This window comes from Protopterus annectens, chromosome 13.part0 (genome assembly GCF_019279795.1).
Source record: "Protopterus annectens isolate FY-2018-M chromosome 13.part0, PAN1.0, whole genome shotgun sequence".
NCBI lineage: Eukaryota > Metazoa > Chordata > Ceratodontiformes > Protopteridae > Protopterus > Protopterus annectens.
Genome location: NC_056747.1, coordinates 811,140,129 through 811,159,808, shown reverse-complemented (window position 1 = coordinate 811,159,808; position 19,680 = coordinate 811,140,129). Strand labels below are relative to the sequence as shown.

General features: G+C 37.4%; 1 protein-coding gene across 1 annotated transcript in view; it reads right to left on the bottom strand.

Moving 5' to 3' along the window:
• LOC122788364 overlaps nucleotides 1-5,216 on the bottom strand; it is a 213,927-nt gene extending 208,711 nt beyond the window's left edge. Inside the window, exon 1 of the mRNA XM_044055441.1 lies at nucleotides 5,062-5,216. Within this exon, the coding sequence (XP_043911376.1) occupies nucleotides 5,062-5,203 (142 nt within the window). The 5' untranslated portion in view covers nucleotides 5,204-5,216. The remainder of the gene's footprint in view (nucleotides 1-5,061) is intronic.
• Between the last annotated feature and the right edge of the window lie 14,464 nt (nucleotides 5,217-19,680).

Below are 19,680 nucleotides of genomic sequence, written 5' to 3'. Positions count from 1 at the left end.
TGACCTTTACCTGACATACAAGGCCATGTCCAACCCAGAATTGATGAACATGCTCCCCCTAAAGAAAACCATATCCCCTCGAGCCACACACTCTAGGGATCTAAACCTGACTACAACAATAAATAGGACATGCTGGAGGGATAGATTCCTGTCTCAGAGACTTCCCAAGCTTTGGAACAAGATTCCAATCTTCATTAGGCAGAGCTCCCCACTAACACTCTTCAAGAGAAACCTTGACTACTGGATGTGAAACAGAAAGTTTACCCCGGAGATCACTTCAGTGGCTCTGCTGGACAGAGGCACAGGGAACTAATCTAAGGGGGCGGCGAAAGCCAACACATTCTGGCTAGGCTTATAAATGCCTTTGGACAGATAGCCTAGTGCCTACCTATGAACCTATGGTAGTTGATGAGGAAGACCTAGTAGGTTTAAAGAGCAGTAGTTTGGTTTTAGCAGGGTTTTGTATAAGTTGGATATTTAATAGCCATGCTTCAATAGTGAGGAATGATTCTTGTGTTAATGTATGAAGTTCCTTTAGTGAGGAAGATGCACAAATTAACACAGAATCATCTGCATACCCTATAACAGATGCATTGGGAGTAGAGGAATAAAGCTTTTTGGTGTATAGGGTGAACAGCAATGGGCCTAATATAGAACCTTGGAGAACACCAAGGGTGACTGGAATAAGAGACGAGAGGTCTTCTTTCCACAGAACTGCCTGCTTAAGGCCAGCTAAATACCTCTGAAACCATGCTATGGATGACTGAGAAAGAGCTAATTCAGATAGTTCTGTGATCAGAACGTCATGTCTAACCATATCAAAAGCCTTTGATAGGTCATGAAAGGTAGCAGAAACATATTTACCATTGTTTCTATGAGAGTTTACTGTATTGGTGAAGGACAAAAGGGCAGTGGTGGTACTATGGAAGGGGCAAAACTCATGCTGAGTTTTTGAGAGAAGTTTGTGTATATGGAGGTAGTCTAATATTTGGAAATGTATGCACTTTTCAAGGATGTTTGCTAAAGGGGATAGTATTGCTATTGGTCGGTAGTTTGTAAGTTCTGTGGAGTTGCCTCCTTTATGTAGGGGGAATATATAAGATATTTTCCAAATCTCGGGGACAATGGCTTCTGAAAGGGATATCTTAATTAGAATGGCTATTGGGTAGGCCAGTGTGTCAGCAGCAGTTTTTAGGAATTCCCCTGGTAATTTTCCACAGCTGGAGTAGTGGGCTTTAGTTTTTTGAGGTATTTTTTATCCTATCTGTAGAGATGGGCTGGAATTGGAAGGATTTATTATTTGTGTGAGTACTGGAGGGTTCAAAGGAGGGGGTTTTGTGTTATTTTTTTCTGTTGGTTGGCTAGGGTTAGAATTGTCTCAGTAAAGTATTTGTTAAATTGAGCAGGAATGCTACCTGTGGCATTTACTAGAGTGGGAGAGGGAGTACCACTTTTGCCTGGTAGTAGTAATTTGTTAATGGCTGCCTAAACTTTTTGAGGGTGATGTTGGTGTTTGATTTGAAGGGTGGAGTAGTAATTAATCTTGTCAAGTTTTACTAGCTTCTTGGCTTTATTCCTAAGCACCTGATATTTTTGTTTAGCAGCTGGGGACTTGACTGTATGCCAAAGATCCCATGCTTTGTCCCTGGCTTTGAGGAGGAGTTTGGTTTCTTTGTTAAGCCAAGGGGTGGGATTAGCTCTGATTCATAAGGTTCTGGGAGCGGCATGAAGATTTAATATGCCTAGGAAGGTGTTATTAAAGTAGGAAACTGCCTCATTTAATTCCGGGTATTTCAGGGGTTCCCAATCACAATGTTTTAGTTCTATAACGAAGTTGATGGGGTTAAAGTTCTTTTTGCTTCTGATGGTATAGTAGACAGTACCCTTGGGATTATGATTACATTGTCGTAGTAGGAAGGGTAGCAGGTGGTCACTTAGACCATCTGGAAGGCATCCTGCAAGTATTAGTTAGAATCCAGTCTAGGATTGTTTCCTTGTTAGTTGCCTTATCAATTCTTGTAGGTGTGTGGATGGTTTGGGTAAAGCCATGGAGGTTAATATGATTTGTTGGGGTGGGGGAGTTACAGGATAGCCAATCTAAATTGCAATCACCCAGAATGATGGTTTTGTTTTGGAGAGATAAACAGGACCAATGAAGTAGATTTTCTAGAGTGGGTATATTGTTACCAGGAGGTATGTAGCATCCAATTATGTTTATTAATTTATTGGAGTTGAATTTCAGTTGGGTGAACAATATTTCAGCATTGTCAACACAGGGATAATTTATGCTTAATGGCTGCAATGTGAGGTGATCATTAAAGAGTATAGCAATGCCACCACCTATTTTGTCCTTTCTATCTTTCCTTAGGATGTTGTATCCTGGAGGGATAATTTCATTGTCACTGTTGTGTGGCTTAAGCCAAGTCTCACTTATGACAGTTATGTCTGGCAATTATAGGGAGAGGCAGGCGTGTAGATCATGGATTTTGTTGGAGATACTTCTACAGTTTACATTTAGAAAGAGTAAGTCAATTGTTTTCCTAGGGGTTTGATTTAAGCTATTGGGGAGATGGAGAATGTGAGGCGTGGAAAGGTTTGAAGGAGTAGCTGGTCCAGGAATAGGATGTACATCCCCACAGCAAGACAATTTAGAGGCTGCAGGCTAATGCAGCAATGATACAGAAAAACATATTAGGTGAAGAATCGAGGCAAAAAGAGGTAATTGGGTAAAAACAGCTTAATCAAAAAGTGGAAATATTTAAAAATCACTCCATCTTATGTCTGAACTACCTTCTTGTATTTAGACACTTACTGTGAGACAGGATAGCACCTGGGCTAATTTGGCATAAAAATACTACAACCAGTACTGAGAGCACTAAGAGCTCTTATGAATTAAAATCCTCCACATCCTAGAGACAAATTTTTGGAATGTTACATGCCTAATCTTGATGCATGGCCTGCCTTGAGAATGTATACCTATGCATATATAAAACAGGTAGAAACAAATTAGCTTCTGTGCTGCAGAAGCTTAGAGATCTCTACACATTGGGAGGGCAACATCTGTGCTTCACAGCCCCTAGTAAGGAGCTTCTCATCCTTCCTTCCTTCTGCCTACTTCCATTTTGCAAATAAATAAATAAATAAATAAATAAATAAAACCTCCAATAGCAGTGTAATTTTATGTCTTTTTTCTGGATAAAGCCTAAAATGATGGGGGGACAAATAGGAACAGATTTTAAATATTGCTCTTACAAACTTAGAAAGTTGATAGAATAATCGGTTTTGCATTAGCATGAATTCTCTGAAGGATGTGGAGTCTTAAACTCAAATGTTTGTCATTATTTAATGACTTCAATCTTCAACTATTTGCCAGAAAAGTACAGATTTTAGGAGGAACACACCAAAAATATGAGGCAAAAATCTGGACATTCAATCACACACACACACACACACGTACACACACACACACACACACACACACACACACACACACACACACACACACACACACACACACACACACACACACACACAGTCACTTTGTCATTCATACCTGCTTTCTCTCACACATCTCTCTCTCTCTCTCCTGATCAAACACACAGAGTCACTTCCTCATTCATACCTGCATTCACTCACACATCGCTCTCACTCTCTCCCGATCAAACACACACACAGCCACTTCCTCATTCATTCATGCATTCATTCACACATCGCTCACTCTCCCGATCACACACACACACACACACACACACACACACACACACACACACACACACACACACACACACACACACACACACAACTTCCTCATTCATTCATGCATTTATTCACACTTCGCTCACTCTCCCAATCTCACACACACACACACACACACACACACACACACACACACACACACACACACACACACAGTCACTTCCTCATTCATTCATGCATTCATTCACACATCGCTCACTCTCCCGATCTCTCTCACACACACAGGCTCTTTTGCTTTCATGCATACATTCAATCACACAGACACACACACACACTCATACAGGGATTCACTTACCTGACGGCCCGGGTTTTGCAGCTTATTAGTTCGCGGCACCCCTGTGAGGAAGCTGCGGCTCCCCAGGGTGCCGCGGTGCACACTTTGGGAACCCCTGCTCTAAGGCTTTAAGAGGTATTTTAGTGAATGAAGTTTTGGCGATGGGCACAACAGAAGCAGACTGCCAGACATTGATTTGCTAATTAGGTAAGCCCACTGGACACAAGTGTCCATTTTCTGGGACAACCCAGGAATACTGTCTGGGTAAGTGACTTGCTGAGAATCACACAGTATGCAAATGGAGGTGGAAGAAATTGATCATATAGAAGTAGCTCATTAACAGCTCAGAGCCTTGATCTTGTGTGCTAACTGCCAAAAGTTTGTATTTTAGCAGTATTCAGATTAAATTATAATCATTAATTTCCAGAAGCTTGTTTTCATTACCTATTTTCTTACTATGTCAACAGGCTTTCCTTTTCATTAGCTACTTCCTTATTAAGTAAAAGAGGACTACATTATTCACATAAATTAAATGGATTAAAATTCAATTAAAGATGTGAAGAACAAATCTAGGAAGGAAGGAACTGAGGGATTCTTCATTTCCTTATTGTCTCATAAACTGCACACACCCCTGAACAATACTTTAGTCTTCTGACAAACTTTAAACACATTTATCAAAATAAGACAACCTAATTAAGTTGCTGACAAACTTTAAACACATTTATCAAAATAAGACAACCTAATTAAGTTGCATGAGGATGTTCAGTGAAACTGGCATCTAAAACCAGTCCTGGGAGTCTTCTTTATTAAGTACCTGCTCTAACGCAGGATACTAGAATAGAATTCAGACAAACTAATGTTTACCAATAGTCTCACATGTAAAAAGTATAATAAAAAAGATAAAAGAAAGAAACGTATTGAAATAAATATTAAGTGATTCATAAACAATATACTTACTATTTTACAGGGCAAATTCAAAGACAACATGGTCACATTTAATAACTTCAACATTTGAAAAAAGTTGAACCTACCAGTCCCAAAAGCTTGGGCAATTCTTATTCGAATTCCAGATTCCTGGTGATAACGAACACAGTGCCATATGTTGAGGTAAGGTGCTGATTGCACAAGGCTTAGCTGATTTTTGACATTTATCTTGTTCTTATACCAAGTCATGAATTCATCATTAGGGACTATGCAATAAAGAAATTGAAATTATTTCCTGATACATCAGTTTTGGTTTACTTTACAAAAAGGAGTGAGATGTAATAATGATTGGATTGTAGTAAAGTTGCAAAATACAGTACTTGCAAACACTGACAAATATATGCAGTTTTTAAACTGTACACTTTAAATTCTCATTCATTTCAGGCAAATCTTGTTTTTTTGAATTTATCATAATCCACATTATTTAACGAAATGCTGATGCTATCTGGAAAATTTTGAGAAGCATAACATGTGAGTACAGTACTAAATGCTTAACTTTCCTTCATTATAGCAGACATTGCTCTCATCTCAGCAAAATTCTTCTGTCTGCATCTGTTTCTTTCTGAAAACATGCTGTACACACTCAAATCAGAAATTCATAATTTTTATTTTTATTTAACCTTTGTTGACTAGTTAGTCCTACTAGGCTATTAGTTGCTTTTCAGGAGAGACCAGAAGTGGTATTTATACTACTAGGGGGAAATCTGGCAAGGGCATTGGAGGAAAGTAAAAGTTTAGATGCGGTAGTAAAGCTAGGAGGTAGATATTTCTCAATGAATGACATTTCTGGGTTAGGTATAACATTTGGGAATAAAGATGTAAGCAGAATTCAATGTGAAAAACAATAGAAGAAATAAAACAAATCTGTCTTTTCTGGATAACATATAAATTATTGTTCACAGACTCATTAGTAACCCAGCCAATTTGTCAGGATTTTTAAACAAAAGTGATTTTTTTTTGGCTTAACTTTCCTTGCTCAAGGCTCATCCCACTCCGCTCCCCTACCCTACCCCCAATTCCCACTCACCCTCACTTCAACTAACTTTGTAGTTAACCTCAAAACACACATTTTCAAATCATCCAATCCCTGTATCAAACCAACCCCCTATCTAACACACTGCATATCTCCTCCACATTAATCTATAACAATACTCCACTCCTCAACCAACTCTCCTAGTTAAATCTATAGGACACATTATATATCTAGCACAATGCTTTACCCACTCTTTATATTATATATTCTACTTGCCACAGCCTACCATCTCACATCATATCATTAAGAACATGTAACCATCTTAGATTCCCCACCAACCTGTTTACAGCTCCCCCTAAATTCCTCCTACCAATTATAAAATATCTCCACTCCTATATAACAACTGCACTATCAAACTGTTCTCAGTCAAATAGAGACAATCAAAACAATTTCATTTACATATTACCCAAATGCACCAAACTCCTTATCAAACTCTCAGAACTATTTCCAATCAGCCTAACTCTAATTAAACTAAGTGGTGACATACATCTCAATCCAGGCCCAACCTCCATACAACAAATATCCCACTCTGCTAACAACTACAATCTTAGACATAACAAATCAGTCCTCTTTATCCTAAATTTTAACTTGTAAAACCTGAAGAAAAGCACCAGGAGCAGACTTAAACACATGTTTATTCAATGCCTGAGTGTTTTCATCTGTCAAATGATAGACTTCTTCAGAATAACAAGCAAATGAAAAGTGCCAGCTTTTATAACAATGTAAAACCGATCTGACTGGTACTTTGATAAAATCAAATTAACTTTTAAAGCTCCCTTCTTTCTTGAATAGTACCTATTATTCACAGACAGCAACTCTTTTGTTTAAAATGAAAACTTTAACCACCTTAGCAAACACCGAAAGACAACACATACATTCACATAAAAAAATACATATATATTCTTAAAAAACAATTTAAATAACAAACATTGGTTTCAATTTCAAATAACTTGCTATGGAAATTAATTCATTTAGGCTGGGAGTATTCCCTGCATTGCATCTTAACTGCTATTTTAATTCTTTGTACTCAAGGTATAGGTCAAATGGCCCGCCCCTTGGTCCCATATTAATGTTGTCAATGACCACAAATTTGAAGGAATGTGATGGAAAACTTTTTATATGTTTATATAAGACATTATGTTTGTCTTTTTTACAAATGTCATATACATGTTGATAAATTCTATTCCTAAATTGCAGAAGGGTTTTGCCAATGTAAAATCCTTTACATTGTTGGCACTTTGCCACATAAATCACTCTTTTGCTGTCACAATAATATTTCCTTTTTAATTTTATGGTTCCAAATCCATCAAGATAAACATCAGAACCTTCTAAAATATCCTTACACTGGGAACAGTGGCCACATTTCACCATTTCCCCCTCTGTTCTGTCATCTGGTGTTCTTTCCATCATATATTTAAAACACACATCATTCTGATAGACTATAATCATTTTTTCACCCACTTTTTCAATATAGTCCTGTTCTATACCAAATATGGCCCAGTTCTTGAATATAATATCTTGTATGCCTTCAAAATGAATGCTATATGGAAGTATAAGGGCTTTACTATAATTTGTTTCCTTCTGGTACCCAACTATCTCTCCTCCAGCCTGATTATTGTGTCCCCCAAGTAGGGACAAGTAAACCTCCAATTCTCTTTCTCTCAACTTCCAAAAACATATCAGAGAAAAAAATCATTGGGATACCCCCTTCTAGAAAGCATTTCCCATAATTTCCTACATTCTTCCTTAAAACATATATCATCACTGACCATTCGGGCCACTCTTACACATTGGCCCTTAACTAATGCCTTCTTCTGATAATGGGGGTGCCAGCTATCAAAGTGCAAAAGGGAATTGGAATACGTGGGTTTTCTGTAAAGTGTTGACTCAAATTTTTGAGCCACTTTATTTTTCTTAATGGAGACATCCAAGAAACTGGCACTGTCCAAGTTTACTTCCATGGTAAATGTATGTATGTATTCCATGGTATGTACTTGGTCGCCTTCTCATATTTTCCCCTACTGGAATACTATTACCCTGGAATAAAAAAAATGAAATTCAGTTTCTAGTATAAGATTTAAGTTGAACAAGAACCTAATCAATCTTGGCTGTTTGAGCAGGAACAAAAGTGAGCCCTTTTTCAAATGAATTGGCCCAATCATCTGTAACTTCTACTTCACTAAGTTATACATTTTAAAATTGCCTGTGACATTGGCAGTAATACTATAGGGGGTGTAGAGTTATCTACCAGTTGTTTCCTCTCCTCATCTCCCCTCCTAAATTTTAATTGAGAAGCATTCTCAATAAAACCCCTGAATTTCTTTCAACCCTCTCCCAATATTCTCCTGAGATAGTGATAATAACCGAAATCTGGCTAAAACCCCATATGCAAGACACAGAGATACTAATCCATGGATACAACACCCATAGGCTTGCTAGGAATAAAAAAAATCATGTAGAAAGATCACCTCAACCTAGAACATCTAATAACTAACCACCCAGACTCTAACAGTCTAGAAATCCTTGCCACCCACCTTAAAATGAATCCCAACAAAAGTATCATTCTTATTGGAACTTACACACGCCTGGAAAACACCCATCCAACTCTCCTGGGTTGCCTCCACTTATAACAGGAAACCATAATCATGGAAACTTTAACAAAGACTGGGACTCCCTCACCTTCAACAACCCAAATAACTTCATCAACTTAAAATCCCAAAGACACAGAACAGCAATTTCCCAGGGAAAAAATCACTGTGTCATTTTCGGGACTTTTCCATTTGCTCCACTGTGGTGCGATCTTGGAGTTGTTATATTTAAGTAGGGGTGGTGTGGGGGGCACAGCCCCCCACTTTATTTTGTGTTTTGAACTTTTTTTTTTTTTAATTGTGGAACAGTGATTTTTTTCCCTGGGGAAAAAAATCACTGTTCTGTATCTTGGACATTTTAAGGTTTCATTATTAATGAGGCGATAAATCAACATTCACTAATTTAATATAGACCCACTTCAAACACCTTCTAAAGGAATACCTCAACAACAATTGGCTTTGCTTTTGTACCAAACCAGGCTGAAATTGTCTCCACAGCTCCACGCCGAATTACAAACAAAACTCTCCTATACATGCCAAATCTATATTGTCCCACTTTTAGCCCTACTATACTCTGTCCTTACCACCACCACCAAAGTGTTAAAGTGGATAAATGAAAAAGATGAGATATTAGTAGTAAAACTGTATAAATATAAGTATGATAAATGGGGTATGGTGAAAAAGAATAAAAGTGAAAAAAAGAATGTATAAATGAAGAAATAAAATGTTACCAAGAAAAAATATTCTTGTGGGAAAAAAATGATGATATAGAAACATATAGAAAAGTATGGTACAAGAATGTAATGATAAAACATTACTATGTAAAAAACCATGGGAAAATCCAACAGAAGAAAAAATTAAAGCTATAAAAATAAGAAGCAAATAGTGCAATCAGAACATAGAATGTCAAGATTTTTTTGTGGATACTAGTAATAGATAAATTGCCAATTAAAGGAAATATGCCATAGAAGAAGAAAAGTAATAGAATGTGTTTACATTGTCAAGAAGAAGAAACTGCAAAATGTGTCTTTGAAATGTAAAAGAGTAAAAAATGTATGATGTAAACTATATAAAGAGCATTTTTTCGATGACATAAAGTGGATAAAATATACATGAATATAATTAAATATAGATATTATAAGACTAGAAGCAAAGAATATGTTAAAAGACTAGATAAAAAGTTATTTTATGTTATATGGGTTTACATGGAATGAAAGAATAAATGGAATTATGTTTAATGGTAAGTGGATTTTAGCAACAATATTAAGTAAAATCAGATGATGGTTATGGAAAAAGGAGTGAGGGTCTAATAGGGATGAACATTTAATATGACTGTGTAAATAGATTTCTATATCTATATATTTGTACATTTGTAAATATTTGTAAACATGCAAATATTCTGTAAACAAGAGTTATTTTTGTATATAAATAAAGGCTCCCTACTCTTTTCAATATGAGCCATGGGACCTTTTACATCTACCTGAGCTACCACCATCTCAGGAAAATGGGGTCTCAGTTTAACTTTTCATCTGAAGGATGACAGACTCAAGTACAGGAACCACCTTATGCTAAACTACAGTGTCAGTAGTTGATCTATCTGATGTGCACCACTGACACTGCATATTCTACAATAAAATATTCTACACTGACACAATATTCTACAACACAACATAAAATACAAATTTTCTACAGGTGGCAGTGCAGTGACATTGTAGTAAACACTGCTGCCTCTCACCAATGGTTCTTAGCTGGGATACCTTCTGAGTAGAATCTGTATGCCCTCCCTGTGTCTGTGTGGGTTTTTACCATGTGTTCTGGTTTCCATCTACATCCCAAAGACATATGGAGGAGAATTAGCAATCATCCGTGTTTCCTGTAGGTATGCTTGTCATTTATGAATGAGAATGTATATATGTGTGTGTATCCTGTGACAGAATAGCATCCTGTCTAGTATTAGATTGTTTGCTTCCAGCCCAGTTAATGCTGGGATAAGTATCACTTCATGTGTGACCTTGAAATGGATTAAGCGGATAACTGAAGAATGAGTGAATGTTGCATACATCTGCAGTATTATTTCAACTACTCTCTCTCTCTCTCACTTTCTTTTTCTCTCTGAACTTGTATTTTCACATTGCACTCATTTTTCTACCTTGTGAGTGTCTAATGTGTCCATTTCTATCACTTCAATGAAAAAAGAATTAGCTGACCGTAAAAGACAATATATTTATAATTATCTCGGTTTAACCATTGTCACTTCACCGACAAAAAGGTTTAGATGAATCTATTGAACAATATATTGATAATTTCCACTGTTTACCATTTTCTCATAATGTGTTAAAGAATAGTTCACCTACAAGAAAACAGGATTGATTTCCTACAGAACTTACTATTACTATTTCTCCTTTCTTGGTGCCATATGGCATTAGACATTCCCATGTCAATCACATATGATATTGTTGCAGATAAGACTACACAGAAGGAACAGCTGGATGAACTTAAATCAATACTCACCCTCATTTCCTGAACTTAATCAATAATTCATAATAATGAGAAAAAATTCACAGAAGATAAACAACAGCAATACTAAGCTGTGTCTGAGTAATGTATTTTAGAAGATTTTATTGTAATTGTATTATTATTATTATTATTATTATTATTATTTAACTTGGATCCAGCCATCTGGTGCAGCACATAGATTTCCTTCTACTAAAATGACAGCCTAGGTTCAGGAAAGACTTATGGGTTAGAGTACTAGTTGTGTGAAGGGAAGGATCCAGTGTGAAATTAGTTCTTTTCCGTCTTTTAAAGTTGGAAGGAGCAAAAAAGTAGAGTTGTGTGAAGCTCTAAATTCAAAATATCAACAAAACTAACATTATAGTAAGGGAGGTTTTATGCCCTCTCCCACTATTATATGACCTCAAAGTTGGTATATATAATTAGCAGGGATATGCGGGGTTGGAGGAAGGCCTGCTCCTCCATAAAAACATTGGTTTTGGATGTGGTTAGATTCTGTTGATATTTCACATTTAGGCAGTTTTGAGTTTAGATATTTTTCTGTTGATATATTTTACTGTTGATGTTATGCTGTTTACATACCCATATATTGTTTATTTCACAAGTAATTTGTTATACAGTACTAGTGTAAATGACCAGGCTGATATCTACAGAATATTTTACCAGCAAATATTAATAAATGTACAAAGAACACAGGTAGCATTACAGCTCATTGACAATACCATATTGACAGAGAGACTGACATACATATTAAGATCAATGAAAGAAATAGACTGCAGAAGGTCAATAAAACCCAAAAAGTCAGAAATTTGATAAAACAACCGAAGACAGTAATTAGGACTGTCCATAGAGATCCATGCAATATAACAGAAGTAAGCAGGATATATTACTGTGCGGCTAAATTAATAACTGATAAAGTTCTACCACAAGAACACAGGGTAGTGAGGGAAAGGAAGGGGATTAATTGAATACCATCATGGAAGTGTCGAATAGAGAAAACTATAAAGCAGTTAAGACAAGAAGTGTCACTATTAGAAGAATATAGAAGATGGAACAGAAATACTAAGAAAGATAGACATGATAAAAGCAATGCACAGTGTTGGAACAGACCAGGATCTATCATGCACTATCGCAAATAACAAGCTAAAAATCTCAGCACAGGTGGAATAACTTAGAAGATATGCAGATAAATATAGAGGAAAAGTATGAAATAAGCAATTTCTTGATGACCCAAAAAAGTTTTATAGAGTATTGGGAAACAAGGTAAAATGAATTGAAAGACCGCCAAAAAAAGAAGAAATAGATACATTTTGGAGAAGTATCTATGAAGATCCTGTGGAACATAACAAAGATGCTAAATGGATAGAAGAAGTAAAAGAAAGAATAAGAAGTTTAAAGGCACAGGATATGAAATGGGATGAAGTAACAACCAGAGAGATTGAAACAAAGCTAAGAAAAGCCTATAATTGGAAAATCCCAGGCCCACATGCAGTACCTAACATTTGGTTAAAAGTATTAACATCTTTGCATGAAGATTTAGCCATGAGTAAGAACTATTTATATGCGCACCTGTAATAACAGGAAAAACAATACTCCTACTTAAGAGTGATCCTTCAAGCTACCCAAAAAATATAGACCAATAACTTGCCTTCCGAAGACATATAAGATATACCAAAAAGAACTGTAGATACTCCACCAAAGGCTGCCTGCCCACAAAGTTTCCAAAGGAAAGAAGAAAAAAGCAGATACTGGCTACCATGCTGAACAGCTTCAAAACTTTTACACAATTAAAAACACAGGAATGAGCACTTTTGGGACCAAGCCCGTCTTTAGATACAAAACTCAAATGAAACTGTTTTTATATAGCTCTTCAGTTAACATTCAGTACTGGACCCTACTTTTCTTTAGTGCAGGTCTTAAAGGTATAACCCCATTTAAACCTGGGGTTTTGTATGCTGTTAGCTCAATGATCCATTTAGTTTCATTCAACTCTGTTCATTCACATGCTTTGCAATATTGCAATATTGCAATATTGTTTTGATTTGTATGCAGATTATAAAACAAAGAATGTTGTTTACCTGGCTGTCTGTCAGGACTGCAGCTCATTCTAGGAACATAGGGGGAATATGTGATATAATAAAACAGAATTGGAATGTTTTGCTGACAGATGAAAAAATAGCCAAGGTAGTGGGAGAAAAAACAGTTTTTGTCTTTAGAAGAAATAAAAATCTGAAGGATTTATTATGTCATGATGGGAAGTTAGATAAAAGTAGGAACAATTTTTCACAACGTGCAAGTACACAAAGGTGTAGAAATTGCAAAGCATGTGAATACATTGTGGAGGCAGAATCCTATGTACACCCTGTATCAGGAAAAACAATATTGTTTTGATTTGTATGCCGATTGTAGAACATAGAATGTTGTTTACCTGTCTGTCTGTCAGGACTGCAGCTCATTCTAAGTAGGAAAAACTAACTGCATGCTGAAAAACAGAATTTTGAACCATTTGTCCTCTGTAAGGTTAAAACATAAACATAATGCACTTTTCCAGCATATTTCTAAGTATGAAAATCATAAGTTCAAGTTTATGATTATACAATGTGTAAATAAAAACAAAAGGCAAGGTGATTTGATTTACGAGACAGAGTTGAATGAAACTAAATGGATCATTGAGCTAGCAGCATACAAAACCCCAGGTTTAAATGGGGTTATACACTTAAGACCTGCACTAAAGAAAAGGAGGGTGTGGTACTGATTTGAATTGATGCTGACAGAGTTTATAGTCATTTAGAAGAAAACTCAATTATGGCAGATGAACAAAAGGGCAATAAAAGAAAGTCATATGGAACAAAGGATCATTTGTTGTTAAATAAAGTCATAGTGGAGAACTGTAAAAAAAGGGGAAGAATCTAAGTATGGCATGGATTGACTACAAAAAAGCATTAGATAGTATCCCACATTCATGGATAAAAGAGTGCCTAAAAATGTACAAGATACACCCTACACTGATCGATTACATTACAGTGACCATGAAACTGTGGCAGACCACTTTGAAATTAAGCCATGATAAAGGACAAATTATAATCCCAGGGATAAATATTCAAAGGGCGATATTCCAGGTTGACTCTCTGTCACCACTGCTATTCTGCCTTGCCCTTGACCCATTAAGCTGTCTACTTAACAGCTTAGGCCATGGCTATAATTTGGCTCCTAGAAAACAACAAAGCATAAAGACTTCTCATCTCTTTGTCGATGATTTAAAGCTGCACAGCTCATCAGATGAGGAACTAAAAGTACAACTGCGAGTTGTCAAAAATTTTCAGATGATATAAGAATGTCATTTCGTACTAGGCCGCGGTGGTGCAGAGGTTAGCGTTATCGCCTCACAGCAAGAGGTTCTCCCGCTCGATTCTAGGTTGGAGCGCCTTCTGTGTGGAGTCTGCATGTCCTCCCCGCGGTTGAATGATGTTAAAGACATGCAAGTAGGTGTGAGCGTGAATGGGCATGCCTTCTTTGAAGGTTGGGTGTCAGGCTGGCAACTCGGCACTGTAAAAATCCACTGCCAATTATGAGCAGACCAGAGTTCCGCTGTGGCGACCCCTAACCGGGAAAAGCCGAACAACTTTTTTTATAAGAACGTTATTTGGTCTTCATAAATGTGCAAAAGCAACCTTTAAAGCAGGAAAACTGCAGCACCAGGAAAACATCAGTTTGGGACAAGAATGTGATATAAAACAACTTGAGCAAGAGGGAGCCTATAAATATTTGGGAAATGATGAAGACTCAACGATAAAACATGAAGAAATGCAAATAAAACTTAGTAAGGAATACTTTAGGAGACTTAAATTAATCCTGAAAACAGTTTTGACATCTAGGAACAAAATCCAAGCTACAAACCAATTTGCTCTTCCTGTCCTAACTTACAGTTTTGAAGTGATTGACTGGCCCCAAAATGTGTTGGATAAACTAGATAGGAAAACAAGAAGGATGCTTCCTGCTCACCAAATGATTTATAAAAATCAGGGCATACCAAGATTATATATTCCCCATTCCAAAGGAGGGATGGGCCTCCTTGAAACTGATTACATGTATAGATTTGCAATCATGGGACTCCACACATACCTGCTGACCTCACAAGATCCAAACACAGTGAAAGTTCTGAAACATGAGGAGAATAAATGTAAGATGACTTCTCTGCTTAATCTAGCAGAAGCATATCGATATCAGGCAGAAATGGAAATCAAACCAGAAATAGATAAAAATCAGGCAGCAACTGAATGTGCCAAAAAACAAAAGAAAGAATATATGGTGAAGGACCAGATGAGAAGGCAAGAAATGTGGAAAATACATAGATATAGTTGCAAGTATAGAAAATCTCTGGAAGAACCTCATGTTGATCAGGAATGAACACAGGAAAGGTTACGGAGAGGTGAATTCAAACCAAGAGATGAAAGGTTAATATTGGTGGCCCAAGACAGTGGGCTGCGAACATGCTGGTTTACAATGTCCATTGAACATGTGGAAGAAACAGACAAATGTAGGTTTTGTAAAACCAAATTGGAAACAGTCGCATACCTTGTTACTGGTTGTGATATACTAATGGGAGAAGGACTGTATACTGAAAGGCATAATAATGTGACAAGACTGTTGCACTGGAGATTGTGCAAACATTTTGGTACTGAAGTGAAAAACACTGGAAACATGAGCCACAAAGCATCATAGAAAATGATGAAGTTTACACCACATGGTATCACCCATTACCAAGAGTTCAAAAGACAGATGCTAGAAAAGCAGATATAGTGGTCCATGAAAAGAAGACAAAAGTAGCATTGATAATTGAAATTGCCATACCCAGTTACTACAGTGTCTTGCGTACGGAGAGACATAAAGTCATAAAATATCTGGATCTGCAGGCAGAAAAAAGAGCAAAGTGGAAGAAAGATATCCAGACAGTTCCAATAGTGGTAGGAGCAATCAGTCTTATAAAAAAGAATCTACAGTCGTATTTAGATATGTTTACCAATACATGTAACCCCATACAAATTGCCAAAGGAATCATTACTGGGCATATTGTGGGTGATGTAAAGACCACTTTTGGCTGACATCAAAGATTGAAACAATACTATTTTCATGAACTTTAATCGTACTTTGACTTAAGAATTGGGTCCATTCCCATCATGGTATTAGAAACCCAAAAGATCTGGAGAAATTAAAAAAGACAGAGACTCTCAGGAAACTGGGTAAATTACTAAAGAGCATTGTGAGCTGAAGAGTTATACAGTGAAATGATTAAAGGCTTACAACTACTTTGAGGGTGGGCTATGTAACAGTTATACCGAAGGGTGCAAGAACCATCAATAACTTTACTAGCAGAGAGAGCAAGCAGTAGAAATTTGTTAACAGCAAAATGAGGCAGTGAAATCTTTCCAGTATATTTATTTTTTGTGACTATTTGAAGTCTTACAAGAGATTCTAGGAGATTCTGAAGCTGGAGTATCTACTATCTATTCTCTTAAAATTAATCATAGAATGCCTTATGAGAATAGGTGCATCTTTTGGTACCTACTACACGTAGCACTTTCCTGAAGGTGTCAATGTAGTGAATCACACAAGTTAGAAGGCCTAGAAATAAAAGGAACATAACCAAAATGATTCCAGTATCATCCTGGTGATCACTAGTATCCTCATTTCAGTTGAGCGAAGATTGTGAGTTAGCTGGTGGTACACAAAAGCTCCTTTAAACCGGTAGGACCTTAATCATCTTATTCCAACACTAAAATGTAAAACTGTAATTGTGTACTTAACAACTACTCAAAATTCAAAACAGAAGTAATATATCCTGAGACTCCCATAGGGAGTCTACCTGCAGACTTTTGTACTCACTGTAACCTGCTATGGTCAAGTATTATAACGTCTTGGGTATAAGGCACTGCAGTAATCAAAGATAGCTTGGGTTTATACAACCAACAGGAAATATTCTGATGGCGTAAAATGTTTAATTTAAATAATTTGCATCAGATCATGGCAACAGAATTTAAGAATGACTGACAACTAGTCCAGAAATGCTATCCAGTCATTGAGGATCTCCCTGAAATTTCTCACCTTTGAAAAAAAAAATTCTAGTTTATTTCCCCAGCATGTAAAGTGTGATGGTTGGAGCTGTCGAAAGCCTAGACATGACAAAAAAGGCAATGACAACTGTTTTGGATGGTCTGAATTTGAGATTAGAACTTATCCAATCAATACTGACTTCCATGCAGTCATCAACAGGATCAGAAATCAGAATACGTCATATGCTCATGAAAAAAGAAGAGATCAATCTGAATATCATCCATATAGCAGTGATGCTATAATCCTCTCCTTCTGATAAGATCATCAGGTAGCAACATACATGAGAAAAAAAAACAACCCAAAATGGAACCCTGAGGAACCCTGGATCTTAGAGGAAACTACGCCACTGGTATGGCCAGAGAGATAGGAAATAAACCAAACAAAGACTGCTCCAAAAACCCACAGCAGGCATCCAATCATTCCAATTGTTTCTAGTGACCAACCATATCAAAAGCAACATGGACATAAAGTAGGACCAGTAAAGAATATGACTTTTGATCTCTAGTCATAAGTAGATTATTAACCACTAGTGAATGCAGTACCAGTACTTTAGCAAGCTCTGAAATTTGACTGATATGGCTTCGTGTAAGACTGAACAGGGTGAGTACAGAGAATTTTAAAAATTAAAGGATAATGAGGGAAACATACAAGCGAGGAGAGTGTGTTGAGGAGATGGAAAGAGTACTTTGAAGGGTCGATGAATGAAGAGAATGAGAGGAAGAGAAGGTTGGATGATGTAGAGATAGCGAATCATGAAGTACAATGGATTAGCAAGGAGGAAGTAAGGATAGCTATGAAGAGAATGAAGAATGGAAAAGCTGTTGGCCCAGATGACATACCTGTAGAAGCGTGGAGGTGTTTAGGTGAAATGGCAGTGGAGTTTTTAACCAGATTGTTTAATGAAATCTTGGAAAGTGAGAGGATGCTGAGGAATGGAGAAAAAGTGTTTTGGTACCGATTTGTTAAGAATAAGGGTGATGTGCAGAGCTGTAGTAACTACAGAGGGATTAAATTGATTAGACACAGCATGAAGTTATGGGAAAGAGTAGTGGAAGCAAGGTTAAGAAGGGACGTGATGATTAGTGATCAGCAGTATGGTTTCATGCCAGGAAAGAGCACTACAGATGCGATGTTTGCTCTGAGAGTGTTGATGGAAAAGTACAGAGAATGTCAGAAGGAGTTGCATTGTGTTTTTGTAGACTTAGAGAAAGCATATGACAGGGTGCCTAGAGAGGAGTTGTGGTATTGTATGAGGAAGTCAGGAGTGTCAGAGAAGTATGTAAGAGTGGTACAGGATATGTACGAGGATAGTGTGACAGTGTTGAGGTCTGCGGTGGGAGTGACGGATACGTTTAAGGTGGTGGTGGGGTTACATCAAGGATCAGCTCTGTGCCCTTTCTTATTTGCAATGGTGATGGACAGGTTGACAGGCGACATCAGACAGGAGTCCCCATGGACTATGATGTTTCCAGATGACATTGTGATCTGTAGTGAGAGTAGGGAACAGGTGGAGGAGACCCTAGAGAGATGGAGATGGAGATATGCTCTAGAGAGAAGAGGAATGAAGGTCAGCAGAACTAAGACAGAATATATGTGTGTGAATGAGAGGGAGGATAGAGGAATGGTGAGGATGCACGGAGTAGAGGTGGCGAAGGTGGATGAGTTTAAATACTTGGGGTCAATAGTTCAGAGTAACGGTGAGTGTGGAAGAGAGGTGAAGAAGAGCATACAGGCAGGATGGAATGGGTGGAGAAGAGTGTCAAGAGTGATTTGTGACAGACGAGTACTTGTAAGAGTGAAAGGTAAGGTCTACAAGAGGGTAGTGAGACCAGCTATGTTATATGGGTTAGAGACAGTGGCACTGACAAAAAGGCAGGAGTTTCAGCTGGATGTGGCAGAATTAAAAATGTTAAGATTTGCACTGGGTGTGACGTGGGTGGACAGGATTAGGAATAAGTATATTAGAGGGTCAGCCCAGGTTGGAAGGTTTGGAGACAAAGCCAGAGAGGCACGATTATGTTGGTTTGAACATGTGCTGGGGAGGGATGCTGAGTATATTGGGAAAAAGATGCTAAGGATGAAGCTACCAGGTAACAGGAAAAGAGGAAGGCCTAAGATAAGGTTTATGGATCTGGTGAGAGAGGACATGCAGAGGACAGGAAGAAATAGAAACAGGTGATCTGCTGTGGCGACCCCTAACGGGAACAGCCGAAAGAAGATGATGATGATTCTAAAAGAAACACAGCAATTGATGAAACGCATTGGTATACCTTTCAAGAAAAGTGCCTGCACTTCCTGGCATGGTGGCCTGCCCAACACATCCTTGCTACTTACATTTGCCCTTCCTCTGAGAGTGCTGTGTCTTGAGGTACGGGTGATGCTCTGAGATATTGCAACCTGATTCAGTGTATACAACCAGA